General features: G+C 37.8%; 2 protein-coding genes across 4 annotated transcripts in view; one reads left to right on the top strand and one right to left on the bottom strand.

Moving 5' to 3' along the window:
• Positions 1–11,719, bottom strand: part of LOC124289857 (vam6/Vps39-like protein) — a 97,800-nt gene extending 86,081 nt beyond the window's left edge. For 2 of the 3 annotated variants that reach the window (XR_006901773.1, XM_046726535.1), the window contains exons 1-10: positions 11,536–11,719; positions 8,095–8,169; positions 6,779–6,843; positions 6,590–6,632; positions 3,789–3,883; positions 3,221–3,292; positions 2,417–2,455; positions 1,591–1,683; positions 865–1,048; positions 175–295 (exon numbers count right to left, since the gene is read on the bottom strand). Coding sequence is in view for 2 of the 3 variants with exons in the window: in XM_046726535.1 (XP_046582491.1) it covers positions 175–295; positions 865–1,048; positions 1,591–1,683; positions 2,417–2,455; positions 3,221–3,292; positions 3,789–3,883; positions 6,590–6,632; positions 6,779–6,843; positions 8,095–8,169; positions 11,536–11,608 (860 nt within the window). In the remaining variant the exon portion in view is untranslated. The remainder of the gene's footprint in view (positions 1–174; positions 296–864; positions 1,049–1,590; positions 1,684–2,416; positions 2,456–3,220; positions 3,293–3,788; positions 3,884–6,589; positions 6,633–6,778; positions 6,844–8,094; positions 8,170–11,535) is intronic. The other variant, XM_046726536.1, reaches the window with a different exon arrangement.
• Positions 11,720–13,556: 1,837 nt separating this feature from the next.
• Positions 13,557–24,113, top strand: LOC124289840. The gene is made up of 9 exons (XM_046726515.1): positions 13,557–13,670; positions 14,425–14,540; positions 15,330–15,456; positions 16,952–17,048; positions 17,530–17,703; positions 18,578–18,696; positions 20,006–20,111; positions 20,916–21,994; positions 24,049–24,113. Exons 1-8 carry the CDS (start codon positions 13,615–13,617, stop codon positions 21,843–21,845), a joined length of 1,725 nt encoding a protein of 574 aa, XP_046582471.1. The 5' UTR covers positions 13,557–13,614; the 3' UTR covers positions 21,846–21,994; positions 24,049–24,113.
• The last annotated feature ends 709 nt before the right edge of the window (positions 24,114–24,822 follow it).

The following is a 24,822-nucleotide window of genomic DNA, read 5'->3' as shown; positions in this document are numbered from 1 at the left end:
CTTCAACTAGAAGAGTCCATTTTTGGATCATAGGGGTGCCACTAGTTTACCATTGCGTGATCGACAGTCAACAGACCATGAAATGTTGTTTTAAGACAGTAGGCGAATTGGGATGTAGGCGAAATGAGAACATACCAATGTAGGCCTATTAGCATCCAGACATACGGTACTTACCTCCCCTGACACACCAGTCTTGGCTTGGAGAGCTCTATACTCTGGATGTTCAGGTTAGGTTCAATAGTTCGGACTTCTACATACTTGGGTAAGATGGCTAACACATAGGGTGCATTATTTTCTGGAAGAAACAGAAAGATTTGAAATGTATATTTTCACTGATGTTTGCTTTGTAATGAAATTGTTACACATTTCACATATCAACATTTCCATTCACCATTAAAACTATACTACTCAACTTTTCATTGGGATATCTTTATCTCTTCATCATACACAAAACTGATTCTCATAATATTTCAAGTGAAAATTTACACAGAATGACATCTGATTATCCCTATCTAAAGTTAAGTTCAGCATACTGACTGGTATCTGAACCAAAACAGGCTATCTTTTAATATCTAAAACTTCAATTATATTTTGTATTTACAAGCACAATGCATGGTATTTTTTAATACTGACCAATCATTTCAAGAGCCTTTTAACTCATTTAAAAGCATAAGAAGGGAAGAATCAATTGAAATTATTTTCTTTCTTGTTTATATCATCAAGTTGATTTTTTGATGAGGCCATATTTAAAACATGCTTCCAAAAATTATAAACAACTAACTTTAAAAATAAAACAATCTGTAATTCGATTGACTAAACAAACTGATACAGTGCCCATCACTGATATCTCAGGCATCAACTTACCTATAGCTATGGGAATGTCTGACCACTTGACCGGCTCCTTCCGAGCAGGTTTGCCCTCGCCATCTATCAAAATGGACATTTCATCTCGACCAAGTGCCAGACGGTCATTGGCTAGTTTGGTGACAATGGGCTCCACCTGGCGGCTCCCAACAGGGAACAGTTCCGTCAGCTCACCATTTTTAACCTGAAATACAAGCCAAATGTCTCCTACACATTTTCTTAAAATTCACTGATAACATTAGTTCTCAATGTATTGTGAAATATAGGTGATATGAAAATCTGAAACATAACTTTTTATCTAAATTTGGATGCAGATTAAACCCTCAATTTAATCCAAATCCTCATTGGTATGAAAAAAGGGTAAAACATTTGCCTCGTAAGTACTTAGGTTGTACTGTAAAACTTTTGAGGCATATTTTGCAAAAACAATTTCAAGATCAACCCTTTAAGATCCACGTTACAATTGATCTTCAGCAAAGTCAAGTTTGTTGCAAGAGGTGAATAACAGGATTGGGTGGTCAGGCTCGCTGACTTGGTTGATGCATGTCATTGTATCCTGATTGCATAGATCATTGATGATAAAATAAAATGGCAATCACTGATTATTTACAGACTGAAGTCAAATAGCTAGAAAATTGCTGAGTGTGGCGTTAAATAACATGATGACATGCAATATCAACAGTTAACAGTACAAGCACAGTTGAGTGAGTGAGTGAAACTGCTTACGCTGATCATGTAGTACTCTCTGCGGAATCCCACACATAGAGATTCCTTACACCAAGCCATTGCTCGCGGAATATCGTACAGACTCAGGTCTGCCTGCAGAAATAATGCAATTTTTACAAACAAAACAAAAACATATGCTAACAATATAACATATATTTCAGCTCTGAAATGAAGAGTACTGATATTTCCGTACCACCAAACCACAAGGCATAGAGGGCCATACTTTAGCATTAACATAAATATAACTTAATGTATACAAAATTTCATATTTTAGCCTCAAAATATGCATAATTTCATATCTGAGCATTAAGATAGGCATAATTTCATATTTCATCATTAGATATTCATAATTTCATATTTCAGCATTAAGATTTCCATAACTTCATATTTCAGCATTAGATATTCATAATTTCATATTTGAGCAATAGCTGAATTTTTCTTCATAATTACGTGCCATGATTCCAATCCAAAAAGGGCATGACAATACTATTAACCCAGACAATAGATTAATGTGCTTTTAATTTCATTCTCAGTACACTGGGGAGGATAAAATCCAAGCTGCCTTTGAGGCACTAGAAGGGAACAGTCACTTCACCATCTCATCCAACCCTGGATCCATTCATTTTCACCATTCCCAGAGTATATTGCCAACAAAATCACTGTCCAAGGTGACAACATATGTTGTGCATGTGTTTTGGACTCGGTCAGGACGCCAAACGCAGTCACCCATCCAACTTCTAAACACTGCTTCACGTCCCTGATCTGTGTACTGTGTGTTGTAAACAGGATAAGTACTTAAGAGCTCCCTTCAGCTGGTTTCACTTACCAACAATTCATGGAAGTCTCTGTTTTTCCAGTAAAACAACTGAAACACACAAAAATGATGACTGACTGAGTTTGGTTTTATGCTGCTTTTAGCAATATTCCAGCAACATCACGGCGGGGGACACCAGAAATGGGCTTCACACCATGTACCCATGTGGGGATTCGAACCCGGGTCTTCGGCGTGACGAGCCAACGCTTTAACCACTAGGCTACCCCACCGCCCCTCAAAAAAATGATGAAGAAAGGTGAATTCCTTTGAATAAACAAAGTGACATTTAACTTCAAACTTGACCTTTAATGGACAGCTTTGTGAAGGTTGTTGCAAAGACATAGGTCTAGCTGATTGAAGCATTAGAATAGGGAGCCTTTTGAACCTGTTTAATGTAATCAGAATATACCAGTGACAATAAGTAGACCTTAGAAATGTAAAAATATTTTATCAGTTTATTTCATGAAAAGTGACAACTGCCACTCTTGCAGTCTGATGATTAGTATATTCTTCAGCGCTTGACCACAGCTTGACCACTGCTTTACAGAACCTGACACCCCTGAACCTTACACTGCCTGAAGCATGTTAAGATTTCAGTGTTTCTGCTGCCAATAGGAAGGTAGAGTTTGTTGTAAGAGATTAACATATATAACATACACATGGAAATATCTTTGAATATTTTGTGTTTGGTGTTAGAATTATTAGATATCTGTGACCAAATTACATGACACCTAGTCCTTGCATGAATTCCTTAATCATTTAGAATCCTTATTTCTGTAGAAATGTTACAAAGATTTGGAACCATCCTTGACTGACCTGCACCCTTCTCTTGGAGGACACACCTATCCTGAGAGTGGTCTGTGCCCCACCAGTGATGGAGGAATTTTTCTGTAAAGACAAACATCATTCAGCATTCTGCTCACATGCATCTTGTACATATTCATTGTGACCTCATCAGTCTTTTAATATTCTTCAATGACAATTTGACTTGAACACCTCATTTATTGCTCTGACAAGATGGTATATTTTTTTCTCATGTACTCACTATTAATGAGCTATCTCAGACAGCACATGTACATACAGGTAACTGCAACATGATTGGCCCTCTAGGGTACTTAATCATCATTCAGGTAAATAAGGTCTTAACAATTCCATCAATCCAAAATATAAAGCTGCTTGATTGAATCGAAGTTTAATTTCCATATACATCCATCAAGAAAGTGAGAAACTGGGACAGAGAAGAAAAACTTGTAGATCCGCATCTTCCCTCAGATAATAGGATAATTTGGATTTTACATTTTTTCATAACTACATCATAAAGTTATCATATTCTTTCATGATAGTCACAGTCTGACTACCAGTTTTAATGGCTTATGTCACATACCTGTACATCTGCGGCAAACAGCGTAGCGCCCTTCGTCTTAGTGACGCAGGTGACGAGGCCAAACGACTGCAGGTCGTGTACGCTGATGACATTATCTGAACACGACATGTACGCTGATGACATTATCTGAACACAACATGTATGCGCTGATGACATTATCTGAACCGACGACTGATACATCTGAACACGATTATGTACGCTGATGACATTATCTGAACACGACATGTACGCTGATGACATTATCTGAACACGACATGTACACTGATGACATTATCTGAACACGACATGTATGCTGATGACATTATCTGAACACGACATGTACGCTGATGACATTATCTGAACACGACATGTACGCTGATGACATTATCTGAACACGACATGTACAAAACAAGGCGGTTATCAGTTCGTGATTGTTGAATGGGGTAAAATAAGCAAGCCAGTTTGTTGCTACAATAAATATGATATTTAGAGAAACAAAATATATTATGCATTTACTGTCAACTACACTACGTTTCGATCCGTGAGTAGACGCAATATATATGATTGTGAATTCTTTGAATAATGTGGACCAAAGTTACTGCCAGTTGTCTGTGGTCTTTGTTTGCCGCAATTAGGACCCCATCACGGGGGATCGACTTATGCACGAAACATACCATTTTGACACTGATTTTAAGGGTCAAGGGGGTCGTCTTATCCATGGGGTCGTCTTATAGACGGTAATATACGGTAACAATTACCTTCATGTATGCTGAAAATATTGTATGGAGAATTTCACCTGAGAATTTTTAATATAAACTTCATTAACACAAGTTGATCAAAGTCAAAACTTTAATGGACAAGCGTTGATATATTTTTTGCAAAAAGACACAAAGGCAAGATTCCATTTATCATCCAAAAACATTCTTCCTAATTTTCTCAGTTTGAAAACAGTTATAATCAATGTTTTGAGTGAAACAAAAGTGGAGCCAACAGAAAATAATTACATCGTCTAATTGTTATACATTAACATCATCATGGCAATATCTAGAATATACTGCATGATCTCATCAAAGCAACATTAGATGTGAGGCATTGTTTGGATGACACAGAAACATGATCAGGGGTGGAAATAACCCATTGCCCCACGCCCGAGTCCAGTGTTTTTTTCTGTCGGGCAAGCATATTTGTATATCACACTGTACTGGTGTCTAGTTGACTTTCCAATGTTAATTATGTTGTTTATTCAAAAAATCAACAAGAAAATCGGCCAGTATAGTGGAAAAATTATCAGGGCAAGTGATTTTACTTGTGCCACTGTACCGTAGTACACTAGCAATTTTAAAGTTATTTCCAGCCCTGAACATGATACAATCACTTTCATGTTCAACATTTTGTAAATCAGTCATTGACAAAATAAACAACTTCTGTCAAAATAACATGTCAGTAACATCCCATACAGTGATATATTCATTCTTCAACTGATATGCAAAGTAGATATTCTTAGGTCACAAAAATATTTTTACTTCAATACAAAATATCGCAGGGATTTACAGGATGCGAATTCCTGCGTCCTATACGCATAAACATTTACAATGGACACAACAAAATTTATGAGCGCATCCACAGGGACTCAGAAAAAGTCCAAATACTTTTTGTAAAAATTCCAATCAAGTGACAATTTTATCACTGAGTTTGCTACTGGCTGGGTTATGGTATCATTTGCAATTTAATTACTGTAACAATGTGATGATCATAATACACAATACAATACCAGTATCAATAATAATATTTAAGTGTCTGGGACCCCCATTTTGTTGTCCAGGACCCCTGAAAATTAAGAGTATGAGTCTAGGGACCCTCAAATACAGGACTCAAGGTAAATCCCTCATATCGTATGGCAGGATGACCACAATGACTGCAGTAATTCCAATAGTGACAATTGACAAGTTACAAGTTTAGTTTTGCTTTTGAGGCCTCATGGCCCATAGTGCTAAGATACAAAAATCATACAGTGCGCAAGATATATTGATATACAACGCAACACAATGTAATGCCAATACATGACTTTTGATAAAAAATTTTGTCAAAATCTCTCCCGCTACACGAGCTTGACACCTGGAGGCAGTACTAAAGGCTCGTTTATCTGGTTGACATGTCATCGTATCTCAATTACATAGATCAATGCTCATGAGGTCAGTCACTGGATTATATGGTCCAGACTTGATTATTTATAGACAGACCCCATATACAGAGTTTTACACAGACTTTGAAAAAAGAAAGTCATGGTGACCCACAGTATGTATTTTTGGGAGTCATTTTCAATATTTGGGAGTCATGAATATTTTCTGTAATATTTATGTGTGTATATCAAAAAGCAAGAGTTTTGCACAGATTTTATTGTTTTGTGTTGTATTGTCATTTATATGTTAGTTAATAAATAGTATATTTTTCACTGTTCAGTTCAGTCATAACAAACTCCAGTATACTGAACACATAATCAGGCTTGTGATTTATTCAATGTAACATACAGTTATAAACATGAATTGAAAGAAATATCTAAATTAATGAAGACCTCACAAAAACTATCATTGTTTGCTATCAAATTGATTTTATTGACTCTGAACTGAATTGTGAGGGTCACTCATAAAACTTGCGTCAAGCATGACTCGTAAAATAATATTTTGAGAGTCTTTAACAAAATTGTTGCGTCAAATACGCAGGAATCCCGCATCATGTAAAACCCTGCATATACCTTGATAGTGCTGAGTTTGGTGTTAAACAATCAACAAACAAAAACAACAAACTAAGGTGATGCAACTCACCAGAGAGACTTATCAGAATGTAGTGGTCAGGAACAGCAGTCAACTGTAACAGATTAAACAGGCAACACTGTAGTAATGTCTTGCAAACTGGAACACTGTAGTAATGTCCTGCAGAGGTTTCGCCATGACAGCTGCCCCAAGGTTGTATTTACAGAAATCCCTACAAAGAAAGGGTGCAACAGAACCTACCTGTGTGATTGGTTTCTTGGAAAAGGATTTGTTTGATCTCTCCAAGGTAACCTCAAATTTCTTTTCTGAAAAAAAAAAAAGCAACATAATTGTCATCATTGTTTAGGTTCAACTACACCAAATAGGAATCAGTAATCTAACAAGCAGTTTTTGGAGGGATCCTTCAAGCAGATTGAATCATCTGGTAGATCTGACTGGATGATTTTGTGTAAGACTTTTGAGTGTGTTTTTTTAAATGTACTCATGTCCAGTAAATAAAACTGGCCAAATCTTTCAATATTTTGTGCTGCCTTATGACCACAGATATTTTCAAGTGGGTGATATTTTGTACAGACGTTGGGTGAGACTGATTAAGAGCTGTTTAAACTAGTCCTTTTTTTGTCATTATTGCTTGTTTAAGACGAGACTCATTCTCTTCCCACAAAGGTTACTTGTCATATCTTCCTACGAACCTCTGTTCTAATATGGCGATATTTTCTGGTTCTCACAAAATCCCCTAGCGACAAAAAATCGTAACACGAATTATCTCCCTTCTTTCTATCCACTCAGAACACGTGTTACATCGACTTAGATCCAACTTGACTAATACAAGCACATATGTGGGGCCACAAATATCCCTCCTCTGCTGGGGACTTGTGTTGATGCGACACACAAGACACACATTTAATGGCTAGCTTGTCCATTGCCAACGAGGGCGATGGAGACGCCATTGATCCTCCATTACATGACTGAGTTCTGTCTAGAAGAAACATTTGCGCATCGTGCAGGGGAAGAGGTTCTAGTTTTTCAGAAACATACGGAAATTACCGAGGCCTTGTGAATGATCACTTTTGAAACAACGTCACTGATTGCACAACTAAATCTGATTGCAATCAATCACGAGTCCTGAACACTTGCACTATGAAAGGGTGGAATTAGAACAGAGGTTCGTAGGAAGATATGACAAGTAACCTCTGTGGCAAGAGAATGGACGAGACTGGGCACACACACACATGCACGCACGCATGCACATGCACACACACACACACATATATATATATAATAGCTGTTGAGGGCTTAGTTACTTTAAAAAAACAAAGAAACATAACTATAGAAGTCAATGGGAAAATATATGTTTATGTAACCTTAAAGGTTCTTTTATAGATTTTCTTTTACCCCTTGCATAAATAACTGGAAATCTGTATTTATACAGTGAGCGCATAAGTGTTTACATTAATACCTCCACAGATGTCAAATTATTGAATATAAACCTTTTAATAGAACAGTTGACTAAACTAAACATGTAGCCACACATAGGCCTATGTCAAGGTCCTCACCTTGCACCCTTGTACTTCTTTTGATCTTGTACTGCAGCAGGTGCCCTTGCTTTGTTCCAACCAGCAAAATATCATCTGAAGGAAAACATAGGCAATGGATAGATAGTCTTCTGGATAGGAACACTGTATAGGAGGTGGTGGTGGTGGAATTGGGTTTAACGTCGTGCTTGAGAATATTTCACTCATGTGACGACGTGCATGCGTGTGTATGTGTATGTGTGGCTGCTTGTACTAGCCCAGACTTAAGCTGGTTTTATAGTGCTAGCCCACTGAGATACCATGCCGCAGTGAAGCATGAATATCCCACTCAGACACATTATACTGACTCCGAGCCGACCAGTCCTTGTTGTACCCATTAATGCCAAGCGCCAGACAGGGACCAACAAGTACCATATTTTAACGTCTTTTGGTATGACGCGGTCAGGGATCGAACCCGCGACCTTTCGCACTCCGGGCGGACGCTCTAACCACTACACCACGGAGGCAGTCCTGTATAGGAGGACTAATGCCAGTTCTTTACAGCCTGCTGGGCGGTGGGGTAGCCTAGTGGTTGAAGCGTTGGCTCGTCACGCCGAAGACCCGGGTTCGAATCCCCACATGGGTACTATGTGTGAAGCCCATTTCTGGTGTCCCCCGCCGTGATGTTGCTGGAATATTGCTAAAAGCGGCGTAAAACCAAAACAAAACTGCCCACTGGGACACCATGCATCAGTTTTGAGACCCTATTCAGAAACAGTATCCACGCTCCCTCTAACGACTAACCCATAAGGATGGCGGGATAGCCTAGTGGTTAAAGCATTAGCTTGTTATGCCGATTTTTAATAAGGAACACATATTCTATACAGTGTTTGGTAGTGCCAGTAATAGCTAGCCCTCCCCGCTTGCATAGGTAATTAATGAATGAGTGACTAAGTTAAAATTTAAAGTCACTCTGGCAATATTTCAGCCATATCGTGACTAAAACAGGTCATATTTAAATAATTAACAATGTTATGATATTCATGCTGTTGATCACTGGATAGTCTGGTCCAGACTTAATTATTTACAGACCACCATCATATAGTCGGAACAGTGCACAATGTGGGCTTGATACCAATGACACAGACACATTATATTTAAATAAATGACACTGAATGCATTTAGTAGATGTCGCTGCTGTCAACTGCTGTTTTCAGACAGATCTTTTCCAGGCTCCGACTTCCTTATGCAAAAACAAACATTAAAGCCATAGTCCAAAGCCAAGGATTTGTATTAAATTCTAGCAAGATTAGTTACAAAAAAGCTTACTCAAACTTCATGAAAAACATTAAACACGACTTCAACATAACATGTCAGCAGTTGTTTTCAGCTTAACTGATCTACATGTATTTATGCATCTAAAGCAACATCTTGTGTAGCTATTGCGCTCTTAATTTTGTGCTGCAACATATAAAATAATGTTCTCACTGTAATATACAGCTCACTGTACTCATGGTTACATTTCATTGATTTTTCAATTATGCTTGCTGAATCATCTAACCTGATTGTTTATCATTTGTTTATCATATTTACTGCATCATTGTCAAAGCTGTACCATCATTATTGATGCATCCATAATGAATCTACTATGACATTCCAGGTCAGAATGGGCCCCTGTACCTCATACCAAGAGCTGACAAATATAGGGATTGTGTGGGCTGATATGATTTGCCGATTATTTTTAATTCAAATCTGAGTTGGAAGTTGATCTGTTGAATCTGTTCTCTGAACAAGATGCAATTCCTTGATTAGAAGATTCAGGTTAGCTTGGTCAGCTGCAACCCATGCTTGTTGTATGAGAACAATCAGGACCAGGGCCCCGTTTCACAAAGCTCTCGTAAGCCTAAGATCTCGTAACTTTTCTCGTAGCAGTCGTACTTCCTATACTGTAGCATATGAGGTACAAATGCTACGAGAAAAGTTATGAGATCTTAGGCTTACGAGAGCTTTGTGAAACGGGGCCCAGGGCCTCTTTTCACAAAGCACTAAGGTGATCGTAAGTCACTAAGGTAACCTTAGTGCAATGTTAAAGAATTGCAGTTACCGTTAACCTTAGTAAACATGGTAAAGGTTGTTTCGTGAAAGGAGGCCGTGGGTGCCGTTGTACAAAACAACCTTAGCGCTAAGACTACCTTAAGTCTATGTTAAGGTATGGGAGCTACGATCACCTTAGCGGTAAGATCGCTTTATATAACGATTGATGCATGCCATTGTATTCCAGTTGTGAAGATGCCATGTAATTTCTGTACATTCACTTAAACATTTAGGGATATTATGAAGTTTTATTAAGGGAAATTGATATTCTCAATGATATTTTTTATTTATTTACCCTAAATTTCAAAGTAAAGCAAAATGTGATGCAGGGTGAAGACATCTATCACTTCAGTGAAACGTGTGTGTCTGCTTGTACTCATCCTGACGTGTGCCAGATTTAAAGTGCTAGCCCACCTAGATGTCATGTTTAATATGGATACCCTACTCAAACATAGTAGATGGACAACAAGCACAGATTTGCTTTATCTCCTGTATGGTGGAAACAGTAACCATAAGAACCAGCTTTTAGCATCTTTGGTATGTAGGTGATGGGAACACCAACCTTCTGGTCGCTGGGCTGACGTCTGTACAACAGCAGGCATACCATACAAACGGTGAACAAATCATATGGACATAGGTTTGAAGCTAACTGCAATAGGGAGTTTATGCACTACATCCCGATATCAAATTTTCAAGATTAGACTCATAGTGACGAAAAACATTATGTACCAAAGCCTATTTGTCTCCCCTCGCCGCCATCTTTGACGATTTGTATGCCGTTTCGGGATGCTATGACTGCCGTGTTGGGATGCTATGAATGCCGTTTTGTACGCTCAGCGACCGTTCTCGCGCGCTCTTGTAGCTGATATGCGAGTTTTGTTTCCATTTCAAATGATTAGTCTTCCATTACAGATGTATTGTTTCGGTATTAGAGGATATTGTTGCAGTTTTGGTGATTTTTGTTCTGTTTTGGTGTATATGAGTTCAGTTTTGATGATTTGTTCACCGTTTGTATGGTAGGCCTGAACAGTGGTGGTTAATACCAACAAATCTCAGACTCGAACCAATGACTACCAGATCCTGGCATATCGAATCGACACATCTCTACACAGTCAACTGTGATTCTCAAGACAAGTTGGCCTTCTGAACCTTATAACTTTTGAGAAACAATTTTTAACGACCATTGATCAAATTGAATATTACAATGATATTCTTTCTCAGTTGAGAGCATTTTTCGCATTAAACACCTTGTGACAATATCCGTGTATAGTTACTTGAAAGGTGAAACTAACGAAATCGGCTACAGCATATGTGAGAGAATCTTATTGCACTCATAACCAGGAAATGACAGTCTCACCAAAACAAACACAAATGGGAAGCAACACCTACCATAACATGCTATGGATTCAATTTGGAGAGGGAGTTTCTCCAGAATTGGAGCTGCCTCATAAGCGTCGTGCATTATGTGTTGTCAAAATACTCTTCACATGTCGATCGTGTCCCGAAAGACTGTCCTTTCACAATGTTTTGCACAATTTCACCGAAGAGCAGACATCGCACATGACCAGATTTTGCTGACTCCGCGACTAGGAGAGTTCTCATTTAACTCTCTGAAAATGTGTGCGCGCTCGTAGCTGAGCGCGTCGAGTTCAAACCCCGGTCGTCACTTAAAGTCTGTTTTTCGAATTATTTTTATTTGAACTGTTAAACAGCAGTGTTTGGATTTGTGAATTTATGTGTAGGTGGAAAAGACATTAAACATTGGACATTCCAAAATTCAGATTAAAGAATTGTTCTGCGACGAGAAGGTGTACGGATTTTTCACAGTTAATATATACGACAGATGGGTTTTGGGGTTCGGGTTTGATGACCCAATGGCTTGGGTACAAAATCTAATGCCCAATTCTAGTCTCCCAGCTGCGATGTGGCTAGAATATTGCTGACACTGTTTCTCAATATCAATTAAAACACCTCAGTAAGTGGTATAATTTCTCTTTGTTTTTTTACAAATGTCAATAGTGATGATGTGATGGGTACCTTCTAAGACACTGTTTACAGAGGCTGACGTAAAAGGGGTTTTCGTAACTAAGGCACAATGATGGGGACCTGATTTTCTGTATAATAAACAGGTGAAGGCAGGTCTGTACCTGTAAAGATATATAGTCTTCGGCAACCAATGCTTGTCGTAAGAGGCGACTAACCTTGGTTGATGCGTTTCATCGCATCCCAAATGTGCAGATCGATGTTAATCACTGGATTGTCTGCTTCCGACTAAGTTATTTAAAGACGATATCCATGTAGCTGGAATATTGTTGATAGCGGCCTTTATAACAAACAAACAAACAATATTATATATGCTCTGTTATGAACAGCATCAGCTTCAATGCAATAATTCCGATAACCTTCAGTCGCCCTGACCTATATCGTTCAGTGTAATTTAGGGTCTGTAAAACACACTGACCGAGGATCATAATCAGAAGTTGAACCCAAGATCAGCGGATCCTTGCACAAATGGGGTAGTTACTCTGCTTATAAAGATTCCACGCCTAAATACTGCCGGTTGTGAGAGTTAATGCTGCCTTCCGACTATGGAGTAACTGGCCTTACTGACAATTGCCACGTGAAGTCACAGGCGAGAGTGAACGCAGTCTTAAAACCACTAGACCTACAGAGCCCACAGAGTCCACTAGCGATCGTTGCCAATGAACTTCCATAAGATACATGTCAACTCTTTTTATACAAAACACACACCGCCATGCTTCGCTTTAAGGAATATGACAGCAGTAAAAACAACAACTATTGTCAAAGTGAACCAGTAAATGTGTATAAATCCTAAACACGTTGATTGTACCATACTTTAGGTTTAAACATGCATAGAATCTGAATATGTTTAGGCACTAAATGTGGGAAAGACCACACATACCACTGACTTCAGAGACCTGTTCTTTAACCACGACATAAAAAAAGCTTACCTGAAAATTGAATATTCATTTAAATTCGAATATATACAGGCGTCAAAATTGAAGTGGAGAATCAAATATTTACAGACAACATGATGCTATGGTTGATGAAAAGTTATGAGACACACATTTTTAGAAATTATCAGCCGAGTGTTTTTTAATGTGGTCACATCATATATTGTAAATAATACATTATCATGCCTACCTTTAGCAGTTATGACAAAGAAAATCATAACATAATCTTTGTTATATTTTGCAGATGCATAACATTAAAAAGAACATCGTTGTGTCTTACTTACAGCAAGGTCCTTTTCACGACCATTCTATTTCACTACTGTTTTAATAAGCTAGTGAAAAGTATAATCGACCACCAATGTATTATTTTGTGGTATGAAATGTTACCAAGACAGTTATGGGCCTTTGTGTCACGTGACCGTTATTCTGCCAAAACGCTGTCTCCGTCGAAACGTAACTTTTTGTACAAGTTTGCTGGCGGTAAATTCGTAAAATGGATCGAAGGACGAGACAAAATCTGTTTTATTTTGACGGAAATGCAGACGTAACGTATGTGTCGTGATGTTTAGTTGTCAAACTTAACATTCCCAGTGATGAATTCCATGAGTTAACGTAGCCGAGAGCCGCGATTCACCTAACGTCACCGTAATATTTGAAGGATACGTACACGGGAATTCATAGCATATTATTAGTGGAATATCAATTTTAATTACACACGTACTATATCAGCTATGACATTTTTTCGTTCCTAATAACATGTCTGTGATCAAAGGAACTCGTCTATTGGTCAGTAAATAGGATATAGAATCGTAGATCTACGTTATTGTTGTATTTACTGATAGTTGTCGAGTTCCAGTGTCTATGGATAGTATTGATCCTTTCCATACAGGCATTCATTCAATTTCCTGAATTTACAAAGGTATTCGGTATAGATCTATTCATAAAAGAAAATCCCATTTCAGTTGAAATTGCCCCGAATTCCGCCATAACATAATGAAAAGACCACATTTAAAAGTAGTCATTAGACTATATTTTTTACTTATAATAATATAATTGTTGGGCGGTGTGGTAGCCTAGTGGTTAAAGTGTTCGCCCGTCACGCCAAAGACCCAGGTTCGATTCCCCACATAGGTACAATGGGTGAAGGCCATTTCTGGTGTTCCCCGCCCTGATAGTGATATTGATGGAATATTGCTAAAAGCGAGGTAAAACTAAACTCACTCACCCACTGATATACTTGTTAATTCTGGGTCTAGAATATTCTCACTGCAGGTATAACTTGTTCCTGTATTTGATTTTGTAGATTGCTGGAAATTCAAGCCTTGCAAGCAGCAGCAAGTTCAATACTTGATGCAAACAAGCACTACTCAGAGATGCTCATCCTGGGTGCCAACACACTACAAACATTTCTGACATCAGGTAAACCTGAGATCACATTATAGCCTGACTTAGAAACTGACACTAGTCTTGTAGTCCTCGACAATCTGCCCAATAGTTTATATATACAAAAACTAGGTAGAATTTTGTAGTTTTAACAAGTTTGGTACATGTTGTGAAGACTACTGAACTGAACTTTTTAGTTTCTATTGTTGCTTGCTTAGGTTGCCTTGACCTATATTATAATCTTTGTTTGGACCATAATGCCAAACTGGATCATGGTTGAAAATCCAGAATGGAAATGGGATGACTAGTCACAAATTCCAATCAAGGGAAGTAACTCTGTTTGTATTACTAGATGTAACTGTTTGTTCCTTCCAGAGTTACCATTCTTGCCAGGTGTACTGTAATGTTTATTGTAAGTTAATAAAGATTGGAATTGAGTGACGTTAGTTTTTCAAACTGCAGTAACAATTCCAATCAAGGGAAGTAACTCTGTATTACTTGAAGTCAAATAGACAGTTATTTTGTGAAATTATTGTCTTTTGTGTACTTCATTCATTATCCAGTGCACCAATGTTGGCAAGACAAGGCTTTGTATTGTTTATCATAAGTTAAAAAACACTGGAATTGAGTGACCTTAATTTTGATTTAAAAACCAGATTAAAGAGATAATTGCTTGATGTTGCTCCGACCTGTTTTAGAATTTGTGTGCCAGAAACACATGAACATTATGTCATATATTCAACAATGTCTTCCGTATCACCATTGTAATGTCAGAATGAACTGTGATTTATTAGGTTACATCAAAGCGTTCTATGTTGTGTATAGATCCAATGTATGAAACAACTGGCCGCAACTCATCACCCGGAATGGAACGGTTAATAGACATAATGATAAGAATCGCAAATTTCCACCAGGAAGTTTGGACTGAAGTGGATGGGCTGAGGCCGATGGAGTAAGTATTTTGAAGTGCATAGAACTCTTTTTGTCTTCCCTACAAACATGGCTGAATATTTCTTCGTGCACAATTCCTTTATTATTATTCTACCATCTTTGAAATTAATATCACTGTCCTAATAATAAAAAAGTAACCCATCTCGAAACCTATTTGGGTTCTCAAAAATATTTGGTAATCCTGTAACTGTTGCCATGACCATTACCAGTGATCAGGAACCATAGTGTATATAATTCTGTCCATATTGTAACACTAAAGTCAACTGAAGATCATACTAGAAGCCATGTTTCAACAAGCTGTCTCAGATGTATTTTACACACACTGTGGTGTAGAGTTGTTTCTGTGAGTAAAGGAGGTGAGGTGAGGTGAAATTGGGTTTATCGTTGTGCTTGAGAATATTTCGCTCAGACTTGCATGTGTGTGTATGTGTATGTGCACCTGCTTGTACTAGCCCAGACTGAAGCTGGTTTTATAGTGCTAGCCCACTGAGATACCATGCCGCAGTGAAGCAGAAATACCCCACTCAGACACATTATAATGACTCCGAGCCGACCAGTCCTTGTTGTACCCATTAATGCCGAGTGCCAGACAGGGACCAACAAGTACCATATTTTAACGTCTTTTAGTATGACGCGGTCTCGAACCCGCGACCTTCCGCACTCCGGGCGGACGCTCTAACCACTACACCAGGGAGGCGGTCGTGAGTAAAGGAAGGAACTGGTTGTTGGTTTGTTGCTAAGCGCCCTCACTCAGCAATATTCCAGTTGTATGACAACATTCCAGTTGTATGACAACATGCTGAAAATAATAAAGTCTGGTCCTGACAAACCAATGGATGACACCATGAACACATTTAGGTGTGATGACATGTGTCAACCAAGTCAGTGAGGTAGGCTACAGGATCTGGTTAGTCACCTCTTTCAGCAAGCATGGATTCAGAGCTACAGATAACTTTTTGGGTCATTGAGTTATTTATGTACTTGTGGTTCATTTCAATTGGGTATCCTAATTTTCCTTTGAGTAACCAAGTAAATTGTACCCGCTCCACTCGCTAACTCGAACTCAATTGCCATTTTCCATTAATTGTAAAAATATAATAAAGTTTTAATGTTGGTTCATGCATTAGTTATTTATATTTTGATCTGTAGTATGAGAAATGATAATAAAGACTGCAAGTTGCCAAGTTCATATGCTGAAATAGAACCTCTCAATATACCTCAGTTATTTCATCTATCCACCGGTAGGCAAGCTAAGATTTGACATTTTTGTGTGTACGCTTGTAAGATCAAATTTATTGAGTATTTACAAAAATTCAAGCGTACTTGTACTCAATAGACCTAATAGGAATTGAGTTTTCACATAATTATTTGCGTAATTTACGCAGATACGCAGCTTATCTGTACCTCTCTGTGGGTTGCTGTAGACCAATTCTAACCCGGATCTTCTCAGGTTGTATGTGTATGCGAAGGAAGTACATTAAGCATTGTGTTTGCAGGAAGGAGGTTCTACTATATGAGGAGCTGAAGAGAAAGTCCAATGAGCGCTGGAAACAACACCATAACCTAGAGCTCACCACAGAGAATGCGATGAAGGTACAAATACATTAGTACAGCTATATGTTTTCCCATACTAAGGTGTTTACAGAAAAAGAAAATAAGTCATTCAGCTGTTTGAAAAGAATTTAAGAAGGGTCAGTAGAATGATTACAAAATAAAAAATGTATTTCAAACCTGTCATTTATGTTGTTGGGGGCAATCTGTCAATAATCAAGTCTGGACCAGATAATCCAGTGATCATCAGCATGAGCATCGATCTATGCTGTTGGGATATGATGACATATATCAACCAAGTCAGCGAGACTGACCACCTGATTCTGTTAGTCGACAAAGACTATCCTGAGTTTATTTGAATATACAGTATCACTAATAGTTTTATTTTGTTGAAATTAGAACTCCAAGCTCATTTGCCCAGAGTTATGTGATCACTGTGCCTAATGTTTACATTGCACTATACACATAACTCTAGTCTAAGAGCTAAGATTTGCTTTCTGCAGGTGAATCTTTCTGTTTACAGGCTTATCTCACAAGTCTCCAAAAATGGCTGGATCTACATGACAATTCCAAGAAAAATAAATATGTGAATTTTGATGAGAGACTTGCAACCATTACTGGGAAAACTGATGTAGCTTTGACCAAATATCAATCTTTTTACAATAAAGAGTCTAAACACAGGGATGTTCTGGCACAAGTAAGTGTGGACATTTATCTGGAAGCAATAATATTGTGTTTTCTTTTGTGTTTGGTGAAAAATTGTGACAAATTCGGATCAACTGATTTACTGTGAAAGTGTTTGAAAATTTAAAAAATAGTTACAGGATAATGTCCTTTTTTAACTGTTTATTTGTGCTTGAAAGTTGAGGTATCATGCTGATTATGCTGGTTGGATGTATTTGGTTTAATGCTCAGGGATGAGAATTTTCCGCGGATCCGCGGAATTCCAGGAATTTGATAAGACCAAGGGTCATTTTTGTGAATCGTCTAAATCCGTTGACAATTGTATGAATGTCATAAATATCAGGCTAGTTTTCAGAGTTTTTCAGAGTTTTTCTCAAAACTTCTTTCTCATCCCTGAATTATGCTGACGTAAATGACTTTGGTGAAACACACAAGCACGTGTATGGTAATGACAAACCCTGAATCATGATATGGGTGAAGTGGGATGTGAACCTGCAATCATAGGTTCCTTGCAAGCACAAGGGACAGAACTCTGCACTGTGAATTATAGTGCTTTGCACCACTTATTCACCATTTGCCCACCATGTTGACAGGTAATGAAGGGTATTTGTTGATGTAGGAAAATGATCAAGAATAGTGAGTGAGTTTAGTTTTATACCACTGTTAGCAATATTCCAGCAATATCATGGTGGAGAACACCATAAATGGGCTTCACACATTGTACCCATGTTGGGAATCAAACCCGGACCTTTGTCATGATGAACCACTAGGCTACCCCTACCGCTCCTGATCAAGAAAATATTTGGTACATTAAGCAGAATGTGAATTACAATGTGAATATTGCATCTGACCAGGAAATGAGTTGAACAGTTTTATTTTTCCCCAAGGACACAGAAGAATTGAAATCTGACTTCATGAAACAGGAGACAGCAAACTTGGAGTTAATGTTTGACATTCTCAGTGACCTGTTGATGAAGATGGAGAAGGTTGCACCTCAGGCACTAGAGTAAGTTTTATTTTGATAAAGTTGATTAAAGTTGATTTATAGTCTGTTTGCAGTGAAAACGTACCGATGAATTTCACTTTAAACAAAAAAGTAAATCACATAACGTGAAATTAAGATTGCGAATCCTCATGATTTTACCTTGACAATTGAACTTTTAAATATCAGAATTTGATTCTACTTATGATAAAAGTTGTTTAACAAACGATCATAGTTTCAAATCGCTATTATTGGTTTGTATTACAAGGGGGTAAGCGCAGTAGTTGGAATAGTGAAACAAATGCACGTGCGGTACGTGATGAGTTAACTTAGACTACCTTAGAAACCAACCCTTCTTGTTCTCTGGCTTTCATTTAATGTGCATACCCCATTGTAATACATACCAATAAAAACGATTTGAAACTATGATCTTTTGTTGATTAAAATTCTGAGATTTTAATGTTCAATTGGCAAGGTAAAATCAGGAGGATTCGCAATCTTAATTTCACTTTATGTGATTTACTTTTTTGTTTAAAGTGAAATTCATCGGTACGTTTTCACTGCAAACAGACTATAGTTGAATAGATTCTGTGTGGGTGTAAGGCTCTAAATAACAATTGTCAACTTTTGATAAATTTTTGTTTAAAATTAGCCAATACTCTTTTCATACGGAGCAAAAGAACAAAACAAAAATAACTCAAACTCATGATCAGCATGAATTTGGCATATTTTCCCAATTAAATACATGTACTCACTTCCACACAGTACATTCATTCTGCACTGCTTAAAAATAGTCAACATAAATGAAGAATATGAATAAGACTGACTGACTGACTGAGTTTGGTTTTACGCCCCTTTTAGCAATATTCCAGCAACATCACGGCGGGGAACACCAGAAATGGGCTTCACACATTGTACCCATGTGGGGATTCGAACCCGGGTCTTCGACGCGTGACGAGCCAACGCTTTAACCACTAGGCTACCCCACAGCCCCAATATGAATAAGAACATAAAGTAAACAAAAAACATACAGATCAAGATATTCAAGGGGCACAACTACTTTTGCTGTCGACTTACAGATTCATTATTTACAAATTATATTTGTTCATCAATGTTAATTTTTCTTGGTTTAAATGATTCAAAGTTACTTTTTCAAGTTTAGAAACTTTACAAACTTATAAACATGATAGACTAAGTTAGGAAACTCAGATTTCACGAGGGTTCCAGTACTTGTCTATACAGAACAAGGGATGCATATCTAGCTCAGTAGCTGACAATATCCCTCTCAGGATAGTTGTTTGTGTAAAAAGAGGATTGGTATATTGTGTTTCAGTGACCTGCTGTTCCTGAATTTTGGGCCAGAGGAACCAGACATTGACATGATGGCAGCGGAAGGATGGGGAGCTCATCTACAAGAATATGCATTCCAGAAATATCAGGTCAGCGGTATTCTTTTTTCTCTTTTTTTAAATTATTTTGTTAAGATCAGTGGTATTCTATATGATCAACATACCTTTCTCATTCCACTAAACTATAAGGGGACATGTTTTGTGTACTTGTTCTAAATATCTTCATGTGAAACACACATGTTGACGCACAAGGCATCTGGTCTCTCATCTAGTAATTTTGAGTAAATTCACAAATTTAGAGTTTGTATACTTTATATAAAATACATACCTATTTTCTGAAAAGGTTTTACTGTTTTATTTATTCCATTGTTTACATGTCACAGTATTGTTGACATAACATTATTGGTTTGTAGTGAAAATAAAATTACTTTTCTGGATTAAATGGACATGTTTTGGTTTTTAGAATCTTTTTTTTTGTGGTAATTACATAATAAAACAATTATGGACTGGTGAATTCAGTCAATACCTGTTTTTATGGACCCACGAAAAGCAATATTGACCGAGGACGAAGTCCAGATTTCTTTCATGGTTTCATTTTTATTTTTTATCATATGGAGTGTATTTCTTCTGAAATAAAGTTCTCAAGGGCAAGTCAAGTGTGATAGGATGCTTATTCTCTTTGATCTACCACCTTACGATTTGTATCAACTTGAATCTTATGCTTCAGCATCACTGAGCAGTACTGGTTGGACATTAGGCCTATATAAGTGCATTATTATTATTATTTTTATATTATCTATATCAGAACGACACATGATTCTGAAACAACCTCATAACAAAGTGTTCCCGTTCCTTCCTGTTCCTCTGACAACATAAGCGTTCCATCTGCTGCAGGGACCTGAAGGAACAGATCCAAGGTGTCCTCAGCCAATTCTGAAGGAAGGAGACTTCAGGAAAAATAAGCCATGTCCTACAAATATATTCTGCGTTGTATCTGATGCAGAGGAATCTGACATAGATGATCAACCTGGAGCTGCAGGACCCCTGAATTCTAAAATGAAATCCAAAACTAAGGATGCTGGGAGCAAATATGAAAGTCCGAAATATATGATGCCAAAACGCTCAGCTCGCACCACACCTGTCACCTCAAGTGAAAATCTGACAGCGGAGCCAGTTATCCAGCAACCCATTGGGCCCCGCTTAGAACAACTAGACTCTGATGACACATATTCTGATGAATCCTCAAAGAAATATGGAAAAGCGGAAGATAAAGATTCAAAGAAAATGAAGAGTAATATCTTCAAAGATGCTCCACTTAAGGAAAAGAGGGGTTTTGGTGCAAACAAATCCAGTCAGAATGAAAGCAGCGCACAAGGAAACAGTGCGTTTACATCCCCTGAAATAGGACATTCTGATGTCAGCATGGATAATGTCATGCAGGTGTTCTTAGAATCCTGCAAATTTTCCCCGGTTCCAGATGAAGACAAGGCTACCAATGGCAACATGACAGCCAATGATAAGGGATCTGCCTCAGGATCCAAGAGTCAGAGCCGTATTCCAATCAGCAAATCTCGAAGACAGCAAGCTACAGACAACAAAAAAGATCATGATAAATCGCAAACAAAAAAATCAAAGCCGATGACAACTTGTCATTTAAAGACACGACAAGTGTCACAGATCAAAACAAGGACAGCTCCTGTTCTAAAGGAAAGGATAGAGATTGTACAGGCGCCAAGGCACAACAAAAGGATGGATCTGTTTCCAAGGAACAAGACAGTGCAACATCTGCATCCATTGATAAAGATACCCTTAGCTCAAAACTGAAGAAAAATAGTTTCTTCTCGAAAATCCCCACAGGAGTGACCAATCACTGGCAGCTAGAAAGGACTCCAATAAAGAAACTGAAGTAAAGCAGACCAGCAAAGATAGCAGTGGATGTCAAGAGAAAGAGAAATTACAAGTACAATTTTCAGGTATGATATATAGAGTGATGAATGTTTAATGCTGCAGTCAACAATAGCAAGCTTATTGACAGCAACCTGTTATTGATAGTCTGGACTTGGAAACCAGTGATGAATGGATGAACAAAGATCCATGCAAAACAGTGTTGACAGTCTTTCTGCCAAATAACAGGTGAAAGTTGAGGTGAAATGAGGATTAACACATCCAAGTTATATGCCTTGTATGTACATGTATGTTTGGCTGGTTGTACAATCTGGAAAATGGTGGTTTTATTGTGTTAGCCCTATCAGGCACAATATACTCACTCTGAATCAATCAGTCATTGTTTTATCCCCATGATGCTGATCACCAGGCAGTGTAACAACAATTATAACCCACGAGGTCAAAGTATTGGTAGTTGCATACTAATCTCTTACGTCACACGAGTGTCGTATCGCGTTGACCTGAGTCGTAACGACTTGACCTGAGATTCTAACGATTTGATTGGATAACCGATGACCTCTCAATTAGGTCACATTCTGACGTCAGTACTTTTTCATTCATAACAAACACGTGAATTCATTCATTCTACAACTTAAATGCATTGTGGGAATGTAAACATTGCGAACGTTGCCGTGTCGCTGTTTAATTGTGAGTCGAACTGAGACATTATATCCGTCGAAAAACATAAACGCAATGTTTCCACCAGTTATGTTAGCCGAATGAAGCAACTGGAAACCAAGAAACGAGGTGCTACGGAGTAGTTTACTATAGGAGGCTGTACGAGGCGATGACAACTGACATGCATCGTGACGTCGGTTACCAAGGCAGTGACGTCATTACAGTGTGATGTCATGCAAATATTGTACTACAGTACAAAACTCTTCCTCAACCTCTTTATGAAACCGGTTTTGGTTTGAAACCAAAATATTAACAAAAATACGCTATTTTGTCAATTTAATGCATGTAAGAAGAGGGTAATAAATTAAATACCACACAAGGTCTCATTACATACGAATTATACGAAACTCGTGACCTTCCTATGTTATCTGACCTTGTGACCTTCCTATGTTATCTGACCTTGCTTTCGCTCGGTCAGATACCATAGGAAGGACACTTGTTTCATATAATTCGTATGTAATGAGACCTCATGTAGTATTCTCTATGTACAATTCTATTAGCATCTATTGGTATGATGCAACAAGGTATCAAACTACCAACCTTATTAGCGGTGTTCCGATTAGTTGAAATAATCGAAGATTGATCGAAGTGACCAAATGACCAAGCAATCGATCACATTTTCTCATAATCGAACACAAACAATTTTGGAAATGCTGTTTTAGTCTTTGAAACACTTGACAATGGAACATATCTTTGAAGTTGTCAGGGCCTGAAAACTAGTTTCATTCTTAGAAAACTCACTTCACTAACTGAAAAGTCATGACTGAATATTTCTTGAAGACTCCAGGAAGTTTATGTTCATGATATATTAGTCATCACTTTAAAGTAGCAAGTTGCATCATGTTATAAATATCTGCAATAACAGCCTGGATAGGAAAATCTGAAAAATGACGCTTACCAATTTTTTTTCGATGATTGTTCGTTGGTAATGAAGCAATCATCAGTTGTGAGATTTCAACCAATTCCCAACACTAAACCTTATGCTCTCAGAGTACATACTCTATCCACTAGAGAACATGGGGGCAGCAACAAAGCCTGACCACCCAATCCTCATTTTAGTTAGTAATTACAAGCATGAAGTAATATTGCTTCTCACTACTCACTGTCCTACAATCTCTCGATACATATTGCCATCAACCTTGTAATGCTGTGTAATGCTGGGCGATCTGTGCACATGTGTTCTAGACTTTCAAGGATAACATTCTTGAAATATTGTGTACTGGTAACAGGCAGGGTAGGAAGAACAATATTTTTTGATTTTAATCCACATTTGTGAAAGTTTGAAATATAATTTTCCAGTTACAAAATAAGTTATAATATCTGTGAAAGGTGCCACTAGCTTTCATACATGTTTGCCCAACACCAGACTACAGTATTAAAATAATATTGTGATTGTTTGTTGTAGAGGATTCTGTTGAGGAAATAAAGCTGAGCAGGTCTTTTAGAGTTGGCAATAAGAAAAAACATCCCCAAATCAGTGACAAGGCATCAAGCAAGGATGACAAAAACACAGGTATGAAAGGCAAAGTTCTTCATTAAATTACATATACATGTAATTCAGAATTCTATAAGGATTTAGAAATACATGTAGTTTGATTGGTCAGTGAGAGGTATCAAACCACATTAAAACAGTGGATTTGATGGCTGCATCTCCGAGTTAATATTCTCATTCATTGATGGTAGTGATATTAACAAAGAGATGTGAAGCAATTACAATAATCATGATAATATCCAGTGTGACAATTATTTTTGTGTGCCAAGTTGTGTAGCAATAAACTGTATGCAGAAAACATGATATGAATCGACTAATAGTGTATGTCAAGTTTTAGGGACAACAGCTTGATCTTTTGGGGCTTTGTTTAGCTGACTGTGATCAAGGAGTTTAGAATTTATCACCCTATTTTTCCTTCGATAGTTTGTTAAATTTTGTGTGTTTGATGGAACATAAATCAGACACAGTTAATGAACTTGGTCTACAACTGCATGGAGGTGTCTCTATAAGTCCAAGCAACAACTGAGTGTCATCTGTTCAATCTTTTCATCAGGTGAGACTCCCAGCACCAGTCAGGATGTGACACAGATGAGTGATGTGACGGTTGTTGTATTGAAGGACAGGCGGAAAATAGACCCTGAGGAAATCTCCATCAGAGCTGGTAGGTTTTCCATCTTATTCCTGTTC

This window comes from Haliotis rubra, unplaced genomic scaffold (genome assembly GCF_003918875.1).
Source record: "Haliotis rubra isolate DU_JTF1 unplaced genomic scaffold, ASM391887v1 Scf45, whole genome shotgun sequence".
In the NCBI taxonomy this organism is placed as follows: Eukaryota; Metazoa; Mollusca; class Gastropoda; order Lepetellida; family Haliotidae; genus Haliotis; species Haliotis rubra.
The sequence above is the reverse complement of the archived record's forward strand: the minus strand, read 5'-3'. Positions and strand labels throughout refer to the sequence as shown.

Bases quoted from the DNA above. Each gene is read 5' to 3' on its own strand.
- LOC124289840 (XM_046726515.1), top strand. From the start codon at position 13,615: ATGGATCGAAGGACGAGACAAAATCTGTTTTATTTTGACGGAAATGCA. The intron at 15,457-16,951 runs GTAAGTATTTTG...TTGTGTTTGCAG, and splicing joins GATGGGCTGAGGCCGATGGA to GAAGGAGGTTCTACTATATG. The intron at 18,697-20,005 runs GTAAGTTTTATT...ATTGTGTTTCAG, and splicing joins GTTGCACCTCAGGCACTAGA to TGACCTGCTGTTCCTGAATT.